At 41.5% G+C, this 24,430-nt stretch overlaps 1 protein-coding gene across 8 annotated transcripts in view; it reads left to right on the top strand.

Annotated features, from left to right (window-relative positions):
* Positions 1–24,430, top strand: part of gus (splA/ryanodine receptor domain and SOCS box containing gustavus) — an 843,229-nt gene that overhangs the window by 512,261 nt on the left and 306,538 nt on the right. Inside the window, exon 1 of one of the 8 annotated variants that reach the window (XM_053772373.2) lies at positions 13,323–13,572. The exons of the other annotated variants lie outside the window; for them this stretch is intronic. Coding sequence (XP_053628348.1) covers positions 13,361–13,572 — 212 coding nt within the window. The 5' untranslated portion in view covers positions 13,323–13,360. Of the gene's footprint in view, positions 1–13,322; positions 13,573–24,430 lie in introns of those variants that run through there. 8 annotated transcript variants of the gene reach the window in all.

Below are 24,430 nucleotides of genomic sequence, written 5' to 3'. Positions count from 1 at the left end.
CTAGGGCCACTCTCTCTCTGCTCCATGAGCTTTATCATACCTCTTCTTAAAGCTGTGTATGGTACCTGCCTCCACTATCCCACTTTCCAGACTTTTATACTTCCTGACAACTCTGTGACTGAAGAAATACTTCCTAACATTCCTGTGACTCATCTCAATCTTCAACTTCCAATTGTGACCCCTTGCTTGTTGCTGTGTCCCATCTCTGGAACATCCTGTCCCTGTCTACCTTGTCGATTCCTCTCAATATTTTATATGTTGTTATCATGTCCCTGCTGTCCTCCAGTGTCGTCAGGTCGAGTTTCCTTACTTTTCTCTGGGACTAGTCTCATTGCAAACTTTCGCACTTTCTCTAGTTTCCTGAAGTGCTTGGCCAGGTGTGGGTTCCGAACTGGAGCTGCATAGTCTAATATGGGCCTGATGCACAGGGTCCAAAACGGCTCCTTACTGAGATGCCGGAATGCCACTCTTAGGTTCGCTAGTTGCCCATATGTTGCAGCAGCTATTTGGTTGATGTATGCCTCAGGAGATGTGCTCGTTATTACACACACTCCAAGATCCTTTTCCTTGAGTGAGGTTTGTAGTCTCTGGTTGTACTCTGTGGTCTTTTTTGCACTTGGTGGGGATTGAACTCCAGGAGCCAGTTGCTGGACCAGGCATGCATCCTGTCCAGATCCCACTGTAGTCCTGCCTTGTGTGTGTGTGTGTGTGTGTGTTGGTGTGTGTGTGTGTGTGTGTGTGTGTGTGTGTGTGTGTGTGTGTGTGTTTTGGTGTGTGTGTGTGTGTTACCATTTGGTCCTAGGCACATGTCGATTAGACACTAGGCCTGTTGTATGTGCATGCATATGTGTGTGTGTGTGTGTGTGTGTGTGTGTGTTGGTGTTGGTGTGTGTGTGTTGGTGTGTGTGTGTTGGTGTGTTAGTTACCATTTGGTCCTAGGCACATGTCGATTAGACACTAGGCCTGTTGTATGTGCATGCGTATGTGTGTGTGTGTGTGTGTGTGTGTTTGTGTGTGTGTGTGTGTTGGTGTGTGTGTGTGTGTGTGTTGGTGTGTGTGTGTGTGTGTGTTGGTGTGTGTGTGTGTGTGTTGGTGTGTGGTGTGTGTTGGTGTGTGTGTGTGTGTTGGTGTGTGGTGTGTGTTGGTGTGTGTGTGTGTTGGTGTGTGTGTGTGTTGGTGTGTGTGTGTGTTGGTGTGTGTGTGTGTGTGTGTGTGTGTGTGTGTGTGTTAGTTACCATTTGGTCCTAGGCACATGTCGATTAGACACTAGGCCTGTTGTATGTGCAGGCATATGTGTGTGTGTGTGTGTGTGTGTTGGTGTGTGTGTGTGTGTGTGTGTTGGTGTGTGTGTGTGTGTTGGTGTGTGTGTGTGTTGGTGTGTGTGTGTGTGTTGGTGTGTGTGTGTGTTGGTGTGTGTGTGTTGGTGTGTGTTAGTTACCATTTGGTCCTAGGCACATGTCGATTAGACACTAGGCCTGTTGTATGTGTGTGTGTTGGGGTGTGTGTGTGTGTGTGTGTGTGTGTGTGTGTGTGTGTGTGTGTGTGTGTGTGTGTTGTGTGTGTGTGTTGGTGTGTGTGTGTGTGTGTGTGTGTGTGTGTGTGTGTGTGTGTGTGTGTGTTGTGTGTGTGTGTTGGTGTGTGTGTGTGTTGTTGGTGTGTGTGTGTGTTGTTGGTGTGTGTTGGTGTGTGTGTGTGTGTGTGTGTGTGTTAGTGTGTGTTGGTGTGTGTGTGTGTGTGTTGTGTGTGTTGGTGTGTGTGTGTGTGTGTGTGTACTCACCTAGTTGTACTCACCTAGTTGATGTTGCAGGGGACGAGTCCAAGCTCCTGGCCCCGCCTCTTCACTGGTCGCTACTAGGTCACTCTCCCTGAACCATGAGCTTGATCGTACCTCTGCTTAAAGCTATGTATGGATCCTGCCTCCACTACATCGCTTCCCAAACTATTCCACTTCCTGACTACTCTGTGGCTGAAGAAATACTTCCTAACATCCCTTTGATTCATCTGTGTCTTCAGCTTCCAACTGTGTCCCCGTGTTGCTGTGTCCAGTCTCTGGAACATCCTGTCTTTGTCCACCTTGTCAATTCCTTTCAGTATTTTGTAAGTCGTTATCATGTCCCCCCTATCTCTCCTGTCCTCCAGTGTCGTCAGGTTGATTTCCCTTAACCTCTCATCATAGGACATACCTCTTAACTCTGGGACTAGTCTTGTTGCAAACCTTTGCACTTTCTCTAGTTTCTTTACATGCTTGGCTAGGTGTGGGTTCCAAACTGGTGCCGCATACTCCAATATGGGCCTAACGTACACAGTGTACAGGGTCCTGAACGATTCCTTATTAAGATGTCGGAATGCTGTTCTGAGGTTTGCTAGGCGCCAAATATGCTGCAGCAGTTATTTGGTTGATGTGCGCTTCAGGAGATGTGCCTGGTGTTATACTCACCCCAAGATCTTTTTCCTTGAGTGATGTTTGTAGTCTCTGGCCCCCTAGACTGTACTCCGTCTGCGGTCTTCTTTGCCCTTCCCCAATCCTCATGACTTTGCACTTGGTGGGATTGAACTCCAGGAGCCAGTTGCTGGACCAGGTCTGCAGCCTATCCAGATCCCTTTGTAGTTCTGCCTGGTCTTCGATCGACTGAACTCTTCTCATCAACTTCACGTCATCTGCAAACAGGGACACCTCGGAGTTTATTCCTTCTGTCATGTCGTTCACAAATACCAGAAACAGCACTGGTCCTAGGACTGATCCCTGTGGGACCCCGCTGGTCACAGGTGCCCACTCTGACACCTCACCACGTACCATTACTCGCTGCTGTCTTCCTGACAAGTATTCCCTGATCCATTGCAGTGCCTTCCCTGTTATCCCTGCTTGGTCCTCCAGTGTGTGTGTTGGTGTGTGTGTGTGTGTGTTGGTGTGTGGTGTGTGTGTGTGTGTGTTGGTGTGTTTGTGTTTGTGTGTGTGTGTTGGTGTGTGTGTGTTGGTGTGTGTTGGTGTGTGTGTGTGTGTTGGTGTGTGTGTGTGTGTGTTGGTGTGTGTGTTGGTGTGTGTGTGTGTGTGTGTGTGTGTGTGTGTGTGTGTGTGTGTGTGTGTGTGTGTTAGTTACCATTTGGTCCTAGGCACATGTCGATTAGACACTAGGCCTGTTGTATGTGCAGGCATATGTGTGTGTGTGTGTGTGTGTGTGTGTATGTGTGTGTGTTGGTGTGTGTGTGTGTGTGTTGGTGTGTGTTGTGTGTGTGTGTTGGTGTGTGTTGTGTGTGTGTGTTGGTGTGTGTTGTGTGTGTGTGTTGGTGTGTTGTGTGTGTTGGTGTGTGTGTGTGTGTTGGTGTGTGTGTGTGTTGGTGTGTGTGTTGGTGTGTGTGTGTGTGTGTGTGTGTGTGTGTTGGTGTTTGTGTGGTGGTGTGTGTGTTGGTGTGTGTGTGTTGGTGTGTGTGTGTGTGTGTGTGTGTGTGTGTGTTGGTGTGTGTGTGTATACTCACCTAATTGTATTCACCTAATTATGGTTGCAGGGGTCGAGACTCAGTTCCTGGCCCTGCCTCTTCACTTATCGCTACTAAGTTCTCTCTCTCTGCTTCCTGAGCTTTGTCATACCTCGTCTTAAAGCTGTGTATGGTTCTGGCCTCTACTACATCACTTGCTAGACTATTCCACTTCCTGACAACTCTATGACTGAAGAAGTACTTCCTAACATCCCTTTGACTCGTCTGAGTCTTTAGCTTCCAGTTGTGACCCCTTGTTTCTGTGTCCCCTCTCTGGAACATCCTCTCTCTGTCCACCTTATCTATTCCATGCAGTATTTTATATGTCGTTATCATGTCTTCCCTGTCCTCCATCGTCGTCAGGCCAGTTTCCCTCAACCTTTCTTCGTAGGACATTCCTCTGAGCTCCGGAACTAACTTGTTGCAAACCTTTGTACTTTCTCTAATTTCTTGACGTGCTTGACCAGGTGTAGGTTCCAAACAGGTGCTGCCTGCTGCAGTATGGGCCTGACGTACACAGTGTAGTGTCTTGAACGATTTCTTACTAAGGTAATGGGATGCTATTCTCAGGTTTGCCAGGCGCCCATATGCTGCAACAGTTATCTGGTTGATGTGTGCTTCCGGAGACGTGCTCGGTGTTATGCTCACCACAAAATCTTTCTCCATGAGTGAGGTCTGCAGTCTTTGGCCACCTACCCTATACTCTGTATGCAGTCTTCTTTGTCCTTCCCCAATCTTCATGACTTTGCATTTGGCAGGGTTGAATTCAAGAAGCCAATTGCTGGACCATGTGTTCAGCCTGTCCAGGTCTCTTTGTAGTCCTGCCTGATCATCTGATCTAATTCTGCTCATTAACTTCACATCATCTGTGAACAGGGACACTTCTGAGTCTATCCCTTCCATCATGTCATTCACATATACCATGAATAGCTCTGGTCCTAGGACTGACCCCTGTGGGACCCCGCTCATCACAGGTGCCCACTGTGATACCTCATCACGTACTGTGACTTGTTGTCTCCCTGTTAGGTATTCTCTGATCCATTGCAGTGCCCTTCCTGTTATATGCACCTGATCCTCCAGCTTCTGCACTAATCTCATGTGAGGAACTGTGTCAAAGGCCTTCCTACAGACCAGGAAAATGCAATCAACTCACCCCTCTCTCTTGTATCTTACTTCTGTTACCTTGTCATAAAACTCCAGAAGGTTTGTGATACAGGATTTGCCTTCCGTGAATCTGTGCTGGTTATCGTGATAATCTTGTCCACGACTTTGCATACTATACATGTCAGAGACACTGGTCTGTAGTTTAGTGCCTTGTTTCTGTCTCCTTTCTTAAAAATGGGGACTACATTTGCCATCTTCCATACCTCAGGTAGTTGCCCAGTTTCAAGGGATGTATTGAAGATTGTGGTTAGTGGCACACACAGCCTCTCTGCTCCTTCTCTAAGGACCCACGGGGAGATGTTGTCCGATCCCATTGCCTTTGAGGTATCAAGGTCACTTAGCAGCTTCTGCACCACCTCCTCCATTGTATGTCATCCAACACTTGTTGGTATATTCCCTGTTGGCGTTCCTTCTGTGCTGTCTTCCCAGAGCCCTTCCTGTCTCTACTGTAAAGACTTCCTTAAATCTCCTGTTTAGCTCCTTGCATACCTCATGATCGTTTCTTGTGAGTTCCCCACCTTCTTTTCTGATCGCCTGGTCTTTGACTGTTGTCTTCCTCTTGATGTAGCTATACAGTCAGACTTGACTTTCGATGCTGTGTTGTTCTCGTACTGTCTCTGGGCCTCCCTCCTTACCTGTGCATAATTGTTCCTGGCTCTTCGACTAATCTCCTTATTTTCCTGTGTTTTTTGCCTTCTGTACTTTTTCCATTCTCTAGTGCACTTAGTTTTTGCCTCCCTACACCTTCGGGTAAACCAGGGGCTTGTTCTTGTCTTCACATTATTTCTACTGCCCTTGGGAACAAATCTTTCCTCTGCCTCTTTGCATTTTGTTGTTACCTATTTCATCATTTCCTTTACTGACTTTCCTACCAGTTCTCTGTCCCACTGAACCTCCTGTAGGAAGTTCCTCAAACCTGTGTAGTCCCCCCTTTTATAGTCTTTTTTTTCTCATTCAACTCCTGTTACTCTCTCCACTTGCAACTCTGTGTATTCAAATCACAGAACCACGTGGTCACTAGCTCCTTGGGGCCTCTCATATTTGATGTCCTCAATATCTGAACTGCTCAGAGTGAACACAAGGTCCAGTCTTGCTGGTTCATCCTACCCTCTCTCTCTCTGGTAGTGTCCTTAACATGTTGATGCATGAGGTTTTCCAGTACCACATCCATCATCTTGGCTCTCCATGTTTTGGGGCCTTCATGTGGCTCCAGGTTTTCCCAATCAATCTCCCTGTGGTTGAAGTCGCCCATAACCAATAACTTTGCTCTGCTCGACTGAGCTCTTCTTGCCACCTCAGCAAGTGTGTCCACCATTGCTCTGTTGCTCTCTTTATATTCCTCTCTTGGTCTCCTGCAGTTTTGTGGTGGATTATACATCACTGCAATGACTACCTTATGTTCCCCAGACTGAAGTGTACCTACTATGTATTCCCTTTCTCCAATCTCGTCCATGCCTCCCATTTCCTCAAATTTCCATCATTTTTTTACGAGCAGTACAACTCCTCCCCCTCTGCTCCTCTCTTTTCTCAGGATCTGATATCCTGGTGGGAAGATTGCATCTGTTATTGTTTCAGTGAGTTTCATTTCTGTGATTGCTATGATGTCTGGGGACTTATCATTGATTCTTTCATGCCACTCCTCATATTTATTTGTTATTCCATCCGCATTTGTGTACCAAACCTTCAGCTTCTTTTCTAAAACTGTGGTCCTGGGAGAATATTGGGGTTGGGTGAGAGGGAGCCCTGGCTGAGGCCTATGGAGGGTTGTGGTGGGGGTGGGGGCAGAGTTCCCATAGGGGGTTGCTGTAGGGGTGGGTTTCGTGGTGTGGGGGTGGGGACAGGGGGATCAGTGTGTGATTGTTGGTTTAGATTGTTCAGTTGCCTTGGAGTTGCCATGGTTGGAGTCCTTCTGCGGGTGTTTCTGGGGGTGTGTTTGCCCTTCCACCTGTGTCTGGGTTATTTTGCTCTTCTTTCTCATTTCCTCCCATTCCTCCCTTTATTTTTGTACTCTCTCAGTATCTTCCAAGCTCTTCTAGCTTCCTTCCTAGTCTTCCTCACTGTGTGTGTGTTTGTTGGTGTGTGTTTGTTGGTGTGTGTTTGTTGGTGTGTGTTTGTTGGTGTGTGTGTGTGTACTCGCCTATTTGTACTCACCTATTTGTGGTTGCAGGGGTCGAGTCTTAGCTCCTGGCCCCGCCTCTTCACCGGTTGCTACTGGGCCCTCTCTCTCCCCGCTCCATGAGCTTTATCAAACCTCGTCTTAAAACTGTGTATGGTTCCTGCCTCCACTATGTCATTTTCTAGGCTATTCCACTGCCTTACAACTCTATGACTGAAGAAATACTTCCTACTATCTCTCTGACTCATTTGTGTCTTCAACTTCCAATTGTGGCCTCTGTTTCTGTGTCCCCTCCCTGGAACATCCTGTCTTTGTCCACCTTGTCTATTCCACGCAGTATTTTATATGTCGTTATCATGTCTCCCCTGACCCTCCTGTCCTCCAGTGTCGTCAGGCCGATTTCCCTTAATCTTTCTTCATAGGACATTCCCCTTAGCTCTGGAACTAACCTTGTCGCAAAACCTTTGTACTTTCTCTAGTTTCTTGACGTGCTTTATCAAGTGCGGGTTCCAAACAGGTGCTGCATACTCCAGTATGGGCCTGACGTACACGGTGTACAGTGGCTTGAATGATTCCTTACTAAGGTATCGGAATGCTGTTCTCAGGTTTGCCAGGCGCCCATATGCTGCAGCAGTTATCTGATTAATGTGTGCTTCCGGAGACATGCTCGGTGTTATACTCACCCCAAGATCTTTCTCCTTGAGTGAGGTTTGCAGTCTTTGGCCACCTAGCCTATACTCTGTCTGTGGTCTTCTGTGCCCTTCCCCTATCTTCATGACTTTGCATTTGGCAGGATTAAATTCGAGAAGCCATTTGCTGGACCAGGTGTCCAGTCTGTCCAGGTCTCTTTGAAGTCCTGCCTGGTCCTCATCAGATTTAATTCTCCTCATTAACTTCACATCATCTGCAAACAGGGACACTTCTGAGTCTAACCCTTCCATCATGTCGTTCACATATACCAAAAATAGCACTGGTCCTAGGGCCGACCCCTGTGGGACCCCGCTCGTCACAGGTGCCCACTGTGATGTGTGTGTGTGTTGGTGTGTGTGTGTGTGTGTTGGTGTGTGTGTGTGTGTGTGTGTGTGTTGGTGTGTGTGTGTGTGTGTGTGTGTGTGTGTGTGAGAGAGAGAGAGAGAGAGAGAGAGAGAGAGAGAGAGAGAGATAGATAGATAGATAGATAGATAGATATGGGACACAGCAACAAGGGGTCACAACTGGAAAGTGAAAACTCAAATGAGCCACAGTGATGTTAGGAAGTATTTCTTCAGTCACAGAGTTGTCAGGAAGTAGAATAGTCTGGAAAGTGAGGCAGTGGGGGCAGATACCACACACAGCTTTAAGAAGAGGCATGATAAAGCTTTTGGAGCAGAGAGATAGTGGACCTAGTAAGGACCTGTGGAGAGGTGGGGAACAGGAGCAATCACATATATATATATATATATATATATATATATATATATATATATATATATATATATATATATATATACAGTGGACCCCCGGTTAACGATTTTAATCCGTGCAAGAGGGGTAATCGTTATGCGAAATAATCGTTATGTGAATGAATTTTCCCCATAAGAAATAATGGAAATAAAATTAATCCGTGCAAGACACCCAAAAGTATGAAAAAAAAATTTTTTTACCACATGAAATGTTAATTTTAATACACACAAACTGAAAAAGGCATGCACACTTACATGACACTTACTTTTATTGAAGATCTGGTGATGATTGATGGGATGGGAGGAGGGGAGAGCATTATCTTCTTACTGTTTAGAAGGGGAATCCCCTTCCATTAGGACTTGAGGTAGCAAGTCCTTTTCCGGGGTTACTTCCCTTCTTCTTTTAATGCCACTAGGACCAGCTTGAGAGTCACTGGACCTCTGTCGCACAACAAATCTGTCCATAGAGCTCTGTACCTCCCGTTCCTTTACGATTTGTCTAAAATGGGCCACAACATTGTCATTGAAATAGTCACCAGCACGGCTTGCAACAGCTGTGTCAGGGTGATTTTCATCCATAAAGGTTTGCAGTTCAACCCACTGTGCACACATTTCCTTAATTTTTGAAGTAGGCACAATGGATTCCACAACTGGCATAGGCTTCTCAGGGTTAGCCCCAAACCCTTCAAAATCTTTCTTAATTTCCATACTAATTCTCACCCTTTTTACCACAGGGTTGGCACTAGAAGCTTTCTTGGGGCCCATGGTCACTTATTTTCCAGAAACAGCACCGAAAACACTGTAATAATACGAAATATTCCGATTGTATGCTTGGATGTTATTGCGGAGGCTGGCTGGTAAACAATGCCACCGGCGGAACATGTGAGCGTGGCTCAGGCCGCACATTGGAAGCGTCTCGGACGAAAATCGGTAAGCGGGTTTTTAAGCGGTATGCGAGGCAAAATTTTTGCAATTAAAGTAAGCGGTATGCGAAATAATCGCTATGTGATGCCATCGTTATGCGGGGGTCCACTGTATATATATATATATATATATATATATATATATATATATATATATATATATATATATATATATATATATATATGTCGTGCCGAATATGTAAAACTGGTCAATTAGCAAGAATTCATTTAAAATTAAGTCCTTTCTAAAATTTTCTCTTATACGTTTAAAGATATATTTTTTTCATTAATGTTAATGTAAAAAAATTTAATTTTGCTCCAAAAGAATCTTAGAAAACTTACCTAACCTTATTATAACAAGAACAATTTATTTTAGCCTAACCCAACTAAATATATTTTAGATTTGTTTACAATAATTAAATACTAAACAATCGCAGTGAAATATATTTTTTTTGTTAGGTTCAGAATGATTTTGGCGAAATTATTGCATACACAAATTTTCGCTTGTCCTATATGGCAAGATGAGCGTTGCTATTTAAGCCAAGATGGCAAGTTCTGCCTATTCGGCACGACATATATATATATATATATATATATATATATACATATATATACATACATACATACATACACATACATACATACATACATACATACATACATACATACATACATATTGCTCCTGTTCCCCACCTCTCCACAGGTCGTTACTAGGTCCACTATCTCTCTGCTCCAAAAGCTTTATCATGCCTCTTCTTAAAGCTGTGTGTGGTACCTGCCCCCACTGCCTCACTTTCCAGACTATTCCACTTCCTGACAACTCTGTGACTGAAGAAATACTTCCTAACATCACTGTGGCTCATTTGAGTTTTCACTTTCCAGTTGTGACCCCTTGTTGCTGTGTCCCATCTCCGAAACATCCTGTCTCTGTCCACCTTGTCAATTCCTCTCAGCATTTTATTTATTGTTATCAAATTTCGTATATAGGTTTCATTACCTTCAGAAAAAGATTCTCTATCATGTCATAAGAAATTTTTTTTTAAATACTTTGACTTTGGGAGCATTGTTGGCTCACAACCAAGAACATGTATGAAAACCAGGACATATTTTTCTCGAATTCCTTGTTTGAAAACTGATTTGTTCGAGAAGTAGTGCATTTGACAACAGAGGTTCCACTGTACTGTGCACACCCACTGCACAGACCCATTCTCTCGTATCCATGCCAAAATTTACTGCTCTCGGCATATTTAAGGGCACACTGATTAAGACGTAGATCTACGTAAGCAACATTGGCTTCAGTGACATAGCTCTATGTACATGAGAGACAGTGAAAGGGTTAAAACACTAAGTTTATGAATAGAATAAATATTTGAGTTATCCTGGGCAATAGCTTAAAGTTTGTGCACACTTCAGAAAACTGGTCTGGAGATTTGTCATTTGGACTCTAGAGTGAGCCTTGTGGTTCCCATAGCATGTCCTCATTAAGGTAGGAGAATTCCTCTTACCTCCCTTCAGTTGTTTGGAGACTACAGGAGGGCCCTGTGCATACAGCTCCCTCTTTTTGGTGTTCGATGTTCTCATTGGCTTTCAATTCAGCTATTATTCATTATATTTTATACTTTTACCATTTTTCTGCCATTAATGCCATTTTCATGCAATATAGTAGAACCTCAGCTTTCGTCCGGTCCAATTATCATACGGTTCAGTTTTCGACTAGTTTTTTCAGTGAAATTTTCCCTCTGTTTTCTTACATCCGCTCGGAAATTGTCCTTACCAGATGCGTCCACTTGCCCGCGGGACGCTGCCACTCGTACGTTTGTGCCTCAGTCTGCCTTTGTTACTCATTCAGTGAGCATTACTCTGCACATTCATCCAAAACAAGACTTTCATCTGGAACAGTAACAGGCCTTAGCTGAGGAAATTGCTTCTGATGAGAAGGAAGAGAGAGGGGAGAATGTGCCTTCATCAGCGATTAAGGACATCTGTGCAAAGTGGATTGAGGTGCAAAGTTTTGTGAAGAAGTATCACTATAACAAAGCTGTTGCAAGCCATGTCAGCAACACTTTCGGTGACAATGCCATGTCCCGTTTTAGGCAAATCTTAAAAGAGACTCCAGAAACAGGCGCCTCTGGACAAATTTTTTGTGGGACGGGGGGGTCCAGTGACTCTCAAGCTGGTCCTAGTGCCAGTAAAAGACAAAGAAGGGAAGTAACCCCGGATAGGGCTTTGATACACGAAGTTCTTATGTAGGGGGATTCCCCTTCCAAACAGTGACATCTCCTCCCCCTCCCCTCCTCGCTGTCTTCCATACGCCAACAAGAGTCTTCAGTAAAGGTAAAAGTGATGTTAAATCTTCATTTATCCATTTCATTAGTCATTTATATTTATTTATTTCTCATTGTTTTCTGTATGTAAAACTATAGTTATTCTCTATAAAATGTATTTTTTGCTAACACATTTTTGGGTGTCTGGAACAGATGAATTGGATTTACATTATCTCTTATAGGAAATATTACTTCAGTTTTCGTACAATTTGGTTTTTGGCCGACCTTCTGGAATGGATTAAAGACGAAAACCGGGGTTCCACTGTAGTTGCATAAGGGAAGAGCAACCAGCACCATATTTTAAGGTAAGTATGTATTGTATGTACTGTGTATTTATTTTACTTTATCTTTTTTTTTTTTTTTTTGCCTAGCTGTATTGAGCACTTAATACATGATAGTGTAAAAATGTTATCAGGCATTTTAGACACATTCATTAAGGAAAACTTTTTTTTTTTCCAGCCTCCAGCAATTTTTGCTTATTGTTTGGGGTTGTGAATCTTAGAGGAAGGCCCCATTCATATGGCTCTATGTGCTTTATACTGGGAGGCATTTTGCAACTTTGTTATTGTCTTTTTCTATTTTTTCTTGTCCATGGTATTCTGATTTTGTGAATAGGGTTTTTCATTGCATTTCTCAATTCATTTACAGTATCTGATGGCTGTTTTATAGTTTGCCAACATACATAATTTTATTGTAGTGATAACCTTTTAGTCCATGAAGACTTGTATATCCCTCTTACTGATGCCTGTTATCACTTTCTTCTGTTTTCATTACATGTCATTTATCTGTCAAATCCTATCATCAGTATATCACTCCATTTACTCAATTTTGCAGCCTTCATTTTTATTACTCTGCATAGGATCTTGTCACTGTTTACATTTTCCTTCCACCGAAATTTCATCCATATGCTTTGTTTTGAAAGATGATACAGTAATAATGCATGCAAATACTGCCCCAGTAAACTGAATTCTGAATATATGTACTCTACTGTGTGCACTCTATATCCACCAACAGATAACACATGCTAAATCCAATGTTGTAAATGCTATATAAATACATTGTCAGTTTTTCATCTGCAGCCCTGCATCATGTTTGTGTGTTTGAAGAGTTGTATGTGCCATATATTGACATTTTTAAACCTACTTGGTTATGCAACTCAGGCTGACAAATTTCATTACCTCACGTGTGAAAAATCATCATATGCGATGAAATGTATGAAGAAAATCATACCGGGTGATTGGTGTGTTAGTTAAACATATCCATTATTTAAGATTAAAGAATCTTTATTTCAGCATGGTACAGTGTTTGTACAAGGGTAAATGACATTTAGGTGTGCATGCAGAAAGCCCCTTAGTATACAGAACATTTGGGGCAATTATAAGATGTCAAATGACATTGTAAAATGTTGTATAAATCATAGCAGTGCTACAAAGTGGTGTTAAAATTTTGATGATTAAAAATATATATATATATACCTTATATTGCATCAAGAGGGTAGCCTGGATGCTTAAATAAGCAAATGTCAATAATTATTTTAGGTAAAAAATAAGCACTGGTGAAAATTGTTGGATGGGTAAACTACAAATGGTGTCATGCATCAAGTGGTGTGGACACTGCATGTGATGAGCTAAAGTGAGCCTGACAGTGAGTCAGTGTTAAGTGAAACAGGAAGTTGTGTTCCCAGTCAAATTCCTTTTAATACATTCTGGAAAAAAATTGTTTTGTATAGAGTAAGTGGCATTTATGAATTATGTAATTTATTATTGATATAGCAAGAAATACAGTTTAATATGTTATATAAATTTGTTGTTGAAAGTGGAAAAGTATTACTTCCATGCATTGGCATTTAAAATTGACTCAATTTAATGTATCAACAACTTTGGTGATGCTGAGCAGAGCCTGGTGTGAGAAGTTCAAATGGTAGTGTGTGGAGGCTCATTTAGTGATTCGAATGGCATGAATTCCTTTGTGCAGGAGTGGGTAATGCTAATGCCCACCTACAACCAGCTGCCACCACATCCCCTACCAGCACCACCACCACCCAGGCCCCCACACTCGACTTACCACATCAACCCTGACACTGCCAGAGCCTGGTTCCTGGGGCCTGCCCTGGTGGCTTTTGGGGCAAGGTACTGCTCTGACACGTTTGATTTCAAAATGAACTTGTCTGAATATATGCACAAGTTTAGCTAGTCATAAACAAATATGTATTAGTTTAAAATATATTGCAGTAAATATGTTGGTCCATTTAACATTTAATTGTTTTTCCTATGTACAATTCTTTTAAAATTAAATATGGTATAGTAAAGCCTCTCATTACAGACTAATACGGAGGAGGGTGTGTACAGTCATGCAGATTGTCCATAACCCTTGAATTATGAAATTAATATTGTCACTTATCTTCTGAAGTAGTGGACTTAGTTCACTGATGCTAAAGAAAAACAGACGCTAAGTCTATGGATATTGTAACCTGTAATACTACACTACAGTACTGTATTCTATAGTAATTTTATAATACAGTGGACCCTCGCCTAACGATATTAATCCATTCCAGAGAGCTCAGCATTAGGCGAAATTATTGTTAGCTGAATTAATTTTCCCCATAAGAAATAATGGAAATCAAATTAATCCATTCCTGACACCCCAAAGTATGAAAAAAAAAAATTTTTACCACATGAAATATTAATTTTAATACACACAAACTGAAGAAGACATGTACAATTACATGACACTTACCTTTATTGAAGATCTGGTGATGATTGATGGGAGGAGGGGAGAGTGTAGATGGTGTTAATGTTTAGACGGGGAATCCCCTTCCATTAGGACTTGAGGTGTCAAGTCCTTTTCCGGGGTTACTTCCCTTCTTCTTTTAATGCTACTAGGACCAGCTTGAGAGTCGCTGGACCTCTGTCGCACAACATATCTGTCCATAAAGGCCTGTACCTCCCGCTCCTTTATGACGTTCCTAAAGTGTTTCACAACATTGTCAGTGTAATAGTCACCAGCATGGCTTGCAATAGCTGCGTGAGGGTGATTTTCATCAAAAAAGGTTTGCACTTTAAGCCACATTGTACACATTTCCGTAATCTTTGAAGCAGACAACTTCTTCAATTTCTCTATCCCCTCCTCCGGAGCAGTTTCCTCAGGTCTGGCCTCTTGCTGTTGAAGATGATCTTGCAGCTCATCAGTGGTTAGTTCTTTATTGTCCTCCTCCACCAGCTCTTCCACATCCTCCCCACTAACCTCCAACCCTAAGGACTTCCCCAATGCCACAATTGATTCCATAACTGGCATAGGCTTCTCAGGGTTAGCGTCAAATCCTTCAAAATCCCTTTTGTCCACACATTCTGGCCACAGTTTCTTCCAAGCAGAGTTCAAGGTCCTCTTAGTCACTTCCTCCCAAGCCTTACCTATAATGTTTACACAATTGAGGATTCTAAAGTGATCTCTCCAAAACTCTCTTAGAGTCAACTGAGTTTCTGAGGTCACTACAAAGCACCTTTCAAACAGCTTTTGTGAAGAGTTTTTTGAAGTTTGCAATGACCTGCTGGTCCATGGGCTGCAGGAGAGGAGTGGTATTAGGAGGCAAAAACTTCACCTTAATGAAGCTCATGTCCCCAAAAAGTTGCTCTGCCACATCTGAAGGATGACCAGGAGCATTGTCTAATACCAGGAGGCACTTAAGGTCCAATTTATTTTCCAGGAGGTAATTTTTCACAGTGGGGGCAAATGCATGGTGTAACCAGTCATAGAAAAGGTCTCTAGTGACCCATGCCTTACTGTTTGCCCTCCACATCACACACAAATTAGCCTTGAGGACATTGTTTTTCCTGAACACTCTGGGAGTTTCAAAGTGATACACCAATAAAGGCTTCACTTTGCAATCACCACTAGCATTAGCACACATCAACAGAGTAAGCCTGTCTTTCAACGGCTTATGTCCTGGGAGTGCCTTTTCGTCCTGAGTAATGTAGGTCCTGCTTGGCATTTTCTTCCAAAACAGGCCTGTTTCATCACAATTAAACACTTGTTCAGGTTTCAATTCTTCACTGTCTATGTACTCCTTGAATTCCTTCACATATTTTTCAGCTGCTTTTTGGTCCGAACTGGCAGCCTCACAATGCCTTATCACACTGTGTATGCCACTACGCTTCTTAAATCTCTCAAACCAACCTTTGCTGGCCTTAAATTCACACATCACCACTAGTTGCAGGCATTTTTCTAATTAAATCCTCATGCAACTTCCTAGCCTTTTCACATATGATCGCTTGAGAGATGCTATCTCCTGCTATCTGTTTTTCGTTTATCCACACCAGTAACAGTCTCTCAACATCTTCTATCACTTACGATCTCTGTTTCAAAAACAAAGTTGCACCTTTGGCAAGAACAGCTTCCTTGATTGCCGTTTTCTTGGCCACAGTAGTAGCGATGGTTGATTGGGGTTTTGTGTACAACCTGGCCAGTTCGGAGACACACACTCGACTTTCATACTTAGCAGTGATCTCTTTCTTCATATCCATAGTAATTCTCACCCTTTTTGCTGTAGGGTTGGCACTAGAAGCTTTCTTGGGGCCCATGGTGACTTATTTTGCAGGTGCAATCACTAAAAACTCTGTGATAATATGAAATGTTCTAATTTTATGTTTGGGTGCGACCTCGGTGGCTGGCTTGTAAACACTGTCACCCACGGGACAAGTGAGGCGCGCTCAGGCCACACGTGGATGAGTCTCGAACGGAACGAATCGCGTTGGGTGAGTTTTTTAGCGCTAGCCAAGGCAAAATTTTTGCGTTTAAATGTATCGCTAGGCGGATTTAGCGTTTTGCGATGCGTTCGTTAGGCAAGGGTCCACTGTACTCTACAAAATTTACAGTAGTCTTGCTTACCTTTTCATGGTGGAGAAATGAGGTGTAATCTGCTATGATCAATAGTGGTGACTCAGAATACAGTGGAACCTTGTTTTTTGGCCATAATCCGTTCCAGAAGGTTGGCCTAAATTCGAAACGGCCTAAATTCGAAGCAATATTTCCCATAAGAATTAATGTAAATACAATTAATCCGTTTCAGACACCCAAAAATATTCACAAAAAAGTACATTTTTTAAAGATTAACTATAGCTTTACATACATAAAACAATGAGAACTAAATAAAATAAATTAAGAAAATTTAAATCACTATTACATACCTTTATTGAAGACTCTTGTTGGCTAATGGAAGACAGGGAGGAGGAGAGAGGGAGGGCGAATTATTGTTCAGAAGGGGAATCCCCTTCCATAAGGACTTTAGGTAACAAGTCCCTCTCTGGGGTTACTTCCCTTCTTTGTCTTTTAATGCCACTAGGATCAGCTTGAGAGTCAGTGGACCCCTGTCACACAAAATAACTGTCCAGAGTGCTTTGTTTCTGGAGTCTCTAAGATTTCCCTAAAATAGAAAAAGGTTTTGCTACTGAACACGTTGCAGATATGGCTTGTTTCAGCTTGGTCAGGGTGATATTTCTCTACAAATGTTTGCACCTCATTCCACTTTGCACAAATGTCCTTTATCACTGAAGAAGGCACATTTTCCCCTCTCTCTTCGTCCTCCTCTGAAACCGTTTCTTCCGCTGTGGTCTGTTGCTGTTGCAGATGAAGGTCTTGCAGCTCTTCAGTGGTTAACTCTTCCCTGTGGTCCTCCACCAACTCTTCCACATCCTCCCCACTCACATCCAACCCCATGGACTTCCCCAATGCCACAATAGATTCCATAACAGGCAGAAGGTCGACAGGGTCAGGGTAAGTTAGAAATGACCTGCTGGTCCATGGGCTGGATGAGAGGAGTGGTGTTAGGAGGCAAGAACTTCACTGTTATAAAACGGAAAACCCTAGACAGTTGGTCTACCAAATTTGGAGGATGAGCAGGAGCATTGTCCATAACCAGGAGGCACTTGAGTGGCAATTTATTTTCCAAGTGGTATTTTTTCACACTTCGACCAAACACTTTATGGACCCAGTCAATGAAAAGTTGCCTCGTGACCCATGCCTTATGATTAGCTTTCCACATCACACACAATTTACTCTTGACGACACTGTTTTTCTTGAACACACTGGGATTTTCAGAGTGATACACGAGTTAGCACAGAACAAAATAGTTAGCCTGTCTTTCATAGGCTTGTGTCCTGGCAGTGACTTTTCCTTGTATGTGATGCAGGTCCTCTTTGCATTTTCTTCCAAAAGAGGCCTGTTTCATCACAATTGAACACTTGTTGGGGTTGGAATTCTTCAGCCACTACGTGCCCCTTGAATTCCTGCACAAATTTTTGAGCCGCAGGTTTGTATGAACTTGCAGCCTCGCCATGCCGTACAACACTGTGTATGCCACTACACTTCTTAAATCTCTCAAACCAGCCTCTGCTGGCCTTAAATTCGCTAACATCATCACTAGTACCAGGCATTTTCTTTACGATATCCACATTTAACTGCCTTGCTTTTTCACAAATGATCATCTCTGAAACATTATCTCCCACTAACTGTTTTTTCATGATCCACAACAACAACTTCTCCACATCTTCATTTGTTTGTGATCTCTTTTTTGTTAACATTTTTGCCACATAAGCTTCCTTGGTTTATTCTTTCTTTGCCAGGATAGAAGTGATTGTTGATTTATTCTTGCCATATGTCCTGGCAAGCTGGAGCACCAGCACACCAGTCTCATATTTTTCAATTACTTCCTTTTTAAATTCCATCATGTTTCTCACTTTCTTTACCAAAAGAACTCTACTAGGAACTTTCTTGGGGCCCATGCACTTAATAAAAAAACACCAAAAACAATTAATTTTAAGGAAATGTTTGGATGAATGCGTGGAGTATATGCTCACTCACCGACAGACAAAGGGAGACTGACTCACCTATGCGTGGCGTCGCCATGGGGGTGGGCTGTCGAGTCTAATACAGCCAATATATAAGGCAAAGGCTGAAATACAGAGCAAAATTTCTGCTGAAAAACTGGCCTAAATACGAATCGGCCGATAAACGTAGCGGCCGAAAAAAGAGGCTCCACTGTTTCTTATTTTGAGCCAGAGAAGCTGTAAAGCTCTACTAGCAAAAATAATGTACATATATGGTGAGAAGATGTAGATGGCTGAAAATACGTAGATGATTGAGAAGACATGGATTTCTGAGTACCTCGTGTTTTCTTTTGGCACCACCACTTGCTTTAAAAGCCTTTGTTAATTGCTCTTTACTTATTGTGTTAATAAAGCCACATGAAGTGCTTTAAATCCAGGGAAAATTAGACTGAAGGATGAGTGTATGAGAGAGTGAGCACAAACAATAAACTGGCATGGGTGGCCTATGACTTGGACAGGTCCTGGATGTGGCCACTCTGGCCTGTACTGGACAAATGTTTAAGCTATCGGACTTGGTCCAGTACTTTGGAATACTAGCAGATCCTATTTCTACAGACAAAATGCAGAATAATAAACTTTTGTTAATTTTGGCAGATAATTACAATGTTTGTCTAGCAAGTTTTTTTTTTTTTTTTGTCCAAAATCCTTTAATGAGAGAGTTACTTTACAGTAATTGTCAAAAAATTAAGTTTTCAAATAGAGGTCTCAGTATGATACATATCTGTATTGTTTCAAGTCTACTACAATACTGTAGTGTTTTTTCCATATAGAGTACAATGTTAGAGTGCTTAATTTTAGGTACTCTAACATTAGTTCCTCCTTTTGGCCAACAAGGGTATTCTTAGTGTTTTCAGTTCAACTTGTGACTATTTTTCTTTTGAGAGCTATTTTTGTAACATGTCTATATATTTTTCTATTGTCCTAATTTTTTGCTTTTATGCAGATACCACATATCCACTGTTCTCTAAATTCCAATTTTGGTGTGATGTATTCTGAAGAGCATTTTCATCATTCTTTATGCATCACTGTACATACATCTGAAGGTCATTTTGCAACATTTTGCAACTTGCCAGTGTAGCATATGATTGTCTCTCAGCTACATTTGTGTTCTTGACATTCTTTTAGTCTGTAATTACAGTCCTCTAAATCTCACCCCCATATCAAATACTTTCAGTGTTTTAACACCTAATGTACTGTATATTCTAAATATAACCTGTCATTGCTTTATCTCATTTATATTACTGTATGGCACTTGTAGTACAGTATCTGCATTAAATTGCATCAGCCATAATTTTCTTCTGAAGGGATTTAATTGTTTTTTATTATTTACTTTGGATAGGATTTTCACTGCAAATATGATATAGTTTTTATTTTCTCTAGGAGTTATGAAAATTAGAAACATTTGGGCAAGCATTTGTGTTTGTAGCAACCTGCTGGTTAAATTTTCCCCTTGAGGATACAATATGCTCTCCTCTTATCACCATTTATATTTTCTTTTCAGTCTCTCATACAGTGTGATAGTGTGCCTTTCATTCTCCTATACAGTACATATTATTAATTTCTAGATCAGACATGAGGAGCTCTATCAAAAGTCTAATTAAATACATTCTGACTTTTCTTTTAGCATAATAGCTGCATTTGATTGTAAAGTATGGGAATTTACTGATCAAAAATTTAATTCTTTTAATAATAAGCAAACTTTTTTCAAAGTTGTTTATTAGTTTTTCTGCAGTGTCTTTTTCCAGTAGTTGTACATAAATGCTTGTCATCAATACTGGCCTATACTACTGTATAGGCCAGTATTGATGACAAGCATTTTTGTAAAACTACTGGAAAAAAACAATGCAGAAAAACTAATAAACCACTTTAAAAAGAGAGGCCTTGCTTATTAGTAAAGAATTAAGCTTTTAAGCAGCAAATTCCCAAAATGTTTAACAGTACAGTAGGGCCCCACTTATATGGCAGGTTAGGTTCCAGGCTACCACCGTAAAGCGGAAATCGCCATAAAGTGGAACACCCTTTTTTTCCACTTATATATGCATATAAATAGATAACAAGTGTGCATTAATATATATTAAGATAGCAATAGAATTTTTTTTTTTTTATTATCACACTGGCCGATTCCCACCAAGGCAGGGTGGCCCGAAAAAGAAAAACTTTCACCATCATTCACTCCATCACTGTCTTGCCAGAAGGGTGCTTTACACTATAGTTTTTAAACTGCAACATTAACACCCCTCCTTCAGAGTGCAGGCACTGTACTTCCCATCTCCAGGACTCAAGTCCGGCCTGCCGGTTTCCCTGAATCCCTTCATAAATGTTACTTTGCTCACACTCCAACAGCACGTCAAGTATTAAAAACCATTTGTCTCCATTCACTCCTATCAAACACGCTCACGCATGCACGTATTAAAAAAAATAAAAAAGTAAAATACACATATAGTACACTCATTACTTACCTTAAAATATTTGTAGTCTTAATCTAGGGTGAGATGAGTAGTATTTATTGTAAGACATCAAGTGTGGTATGTATGGTAGTCAGCCGGGCTACCATACCAGGCCACCCCACCCACACATAATATTCTATGACATTTAAGCATCCCAGAGTGATAAAATGAATACACAGTTCACTCATTACTTGCCTTAAAATATTTGTAGTCTTAATCTAGAGTGAGATGAGTAGTATTATTGTAAGAAATCTAGTGTGGTATGTATGGTAGCCAGCTGGGCTACCATACCAAGCCATTCCACCCACACAATATTCTATGACACATAAGCGTCCCAGAGTGAAAAAATGCATATACTGTTCACTCATTACTTACCTTAAAATATTTGTAGTCTTATTGTAGGGTCAGAGGTGAGTAAATGAGATAAAACAAGTAAATGAGAGAGAGAGAGAATGAGTACATGAGAGAGGACACTCGTGGAGTTACATAAATAAACCAGGCAAACGCCAGTTTTGTAAACAAACCAAGCAAACACGTCTGGTTTGTGTACAAGTTACATTGTGTACGAGTTGTCTCTACGTTGATATGGTAGAATAAATGAAGAGGAACACTCCCATTCTCATGTAACACCATTTTTTTTTAGAAGAAATGACACTCTGAGTGAAGGCATATGAAAGGAATAATTTTCTACAGTTACCCCCAGTTACACATTTTCTCTTACGTTGGACTAGAGAAAACGTTATTATTGCCGTCACTTGTACAAGTTGTCTGGCTACCACATCTCATATTTATGCTTATTTATTCTACTGTGGTGTGTATTTATCATATTTATGTATGTACAGTGGAACCTCTACTTGCGAGCGTGTCCATGTGCGAGTTTTTCCAAATACGTGCAAGCAGTCGATGGGTCGATTTTTTACTTCCATACGCGAGCAGAATTTCCACAAGCGACCAGACCTCAAGGCAGGTTCCTTGACACTGGTGAGGGGCTCTTGCTCTTGATCTCGGGAATTGTATCTCATTTGTTTGTTGGACTATCTTATTGAAACTTGGACAATGTATGATGGAAAGATGTTTCTTAATGTACACCAAAAATGAAAGAAATCTAAGCATAAATAATAGAGTTCACTTCTCAGCAATTAGCCACCCCTTAGTGGTAATTTCGAATGGTTTTTATGGTTGTATTCTCGTTTTTTTGGTCTCATTTGATAGAATGGAAGATATATTACAGAAATAGATATGATTTTGATTGCTTTCATGATGAAAAGTCCCTTGAAATAGAGCTCAACCTAGGAGAAATGGTCCATTGCTTGGCTGTTTCAGTGTGAACAAATGACATCACAGTAAATCTTATATTTTTTATTTCTCTTTTTAATTGAATATATTGATTTCTTAACTGCCCATCCCCTCTTTTTATATGCCTATATATGCCTCTCTTTTGACCAATGAGATGTTTTAATCTATTCATCCATTTATTAGATCTAATTTCCCTACTCGGAACAAAAGTTGTCTGGGCAGCTAGAACTATGCTCTGAAAAACGTCATATTGGCAACCAAGATCACCTATCTGACCCATAGTCAGGACATCCCAGTTTAGCCCACCCAAGTAATTTTTCAGTCCCATGAAGTCGGCCAAGCGAAAATCTGGGACAGAGATTTGATTACAGTTATCTGGGTAATTCCATGATATATTGAAACTAAGTGATTTGTGATCACTTTCCCCAAGCTCATCATTAACCTCAAGATTATTAATTAGTGAATCTTAGTTGGCAATAACAAAGTCAAGCAGATTGTTTCCTCTAGTTGGTTCTGTCACAACCTGTTCTAAAAAGCAATCCTGAACAGATTGTTTCCTCTAGTTGGTTCTGTCACAACCTGTTCTAAAAAGCAGTCCTGAACCGTATCAAGAAAGTCACTAGACTCAAGATTTCCTGTCATATTGTTCCAGTCAATTTGTCAAAAGTTAAAATCTCCCATTATCACAACATTTTCATATCTAGATGCCTTATGAATTTCGTCCCATAACAGCTTATTGCACTCCCTACCAAGGTTTGGGGGCCTATAAATCACACCCAAAATTAATTTGGCACAACCCTCGAGAAACTGAAGCCAAACCGATTCTGTGTTCGATGTTTCTAATCTTATATCATGTCTGAGACAACAATTTAAATTTTCTCTGACATACATCGCCACACTACCACCCTTCCTGTTGACCCTATCAGTGTGGAATAGTTTATAACCCTGTATGTTGCATTCAGAAGGCATTTCTTTCTTTCAGGTTGAGCCAGGTCTCTGTTACACCAATAATATCTATATTACCTAAACTTGCAAGTAATTTTAGCTCATCTATCTTATTTCTTAGACTCCTACTATTTGTATAGTAAACCTTAAGGGAGCTAGTCACTCGTTGCCCTCTACTATCTCTCTCTGTTTGTTGATCAATTGATGTGCCAGTACTAGCAACTTTATTTTGAATATTGTCTTTTAAACATATCCCTGAGGTATCCCAGTAATAACTGCTGTTTTTAACCCTAATGCTGCAGCCTGATTGTTTCCCACAAACACCCATACCTCTATAATCTATCAGTTTAAATTCCTAGACAAGTCATCAATTACCCTCTCAATCGAATTGGCTAATGCAACCACTCCACCCTCAGAGAGATGAACCCCATCCCTTGCACACATATCACGTTTGCCAAAGAAAAGGTCCCAGTTATCAATGAATGGGATTGCAAGTTCCTTGCAGTACCTGTCTAGCCAGCAATTTATACCAATTGCCCTAGACATCCATTCATTGCCCACTCCCTTTCTAGGCAAGATGCTACATATGACTGGGATCCCTCCCTTAGACCTAACTACTTCTATGGCTGACCTGTACTTATCCATCAGCTCCTCTCTCCTGCCCTTCCCAATGTCATTACCCCCAGCACTAAGACAGATAATGGGCTTGTTCCCATTACCTGCCATAATATTATCCAACCTGCTGACTATGTCGCCAACACCAGCTCCAGGAAGACACACTCTCTGTCTGACCTTTCTGTCTCTGTTACAAAATGCACGGTCCATATATCTTACCTGAGAATCGCCTACTATTAAAATATTCTTACCTTGATTAGCAGGGGAATCAGTGGTACCTTCAACCTCACTAACCACTGAAGTACACTCGTCTTGGAGAACAGAGAATCGATTTCCTACCTTCACATCTTCTCTATTAACTCTCCTCATCTTCCTTCTTCCTGAACTGTGAACCACTTGCCACTTAAAGCGGCTGCCACTCTCACTGCTGGTGACCATTCCTACCTTACCAGCTAAATCCTTCTCACACTCACTCCCAAACTCATCTATGCGAAGCTTCAGCTTCCTATTTTCCTCCTGAAGAAATAGAATCTCCTGGGATTCTAAAGCACTACAACAAGCCATGGTATGGGTAACAGCCCACGCTAACTCCCAAGAGCTTAGCGCCATGACCGCACTTGACCACTGACCTCAGCGTACTGTTTATATACTATGTTTATATACTATGGAGGTGTGGTAGCCGGGTGGAGGGAAAACATTACGTCACTTTTGTTTAAAATTCTCGGCATGAATTATTCATAACTTCTCCCTTTGTTTATGATGGCATCTGAAGGTAGTTGTTATAAATGATTAAACTGAGTGAA

This window comes from Cherax quadricarinatus, chromosome 23 (genome assembly GCF_038502225.1).
Source record: "Cherax quadricarinatus isolate ZL_2023a chromosome 23, ASM3850222v1, whole genome shotgun sequence".
Lineage (NCBI taxonomy): Eukaryota > Metazoa > Arthropoda > Malacostraca > Decapoda > Parastacidae > Cherax > Cherax quadricarinatus.
This window is presented reverse-complemented; position numbering and strand designations above follow the sequence as displayed.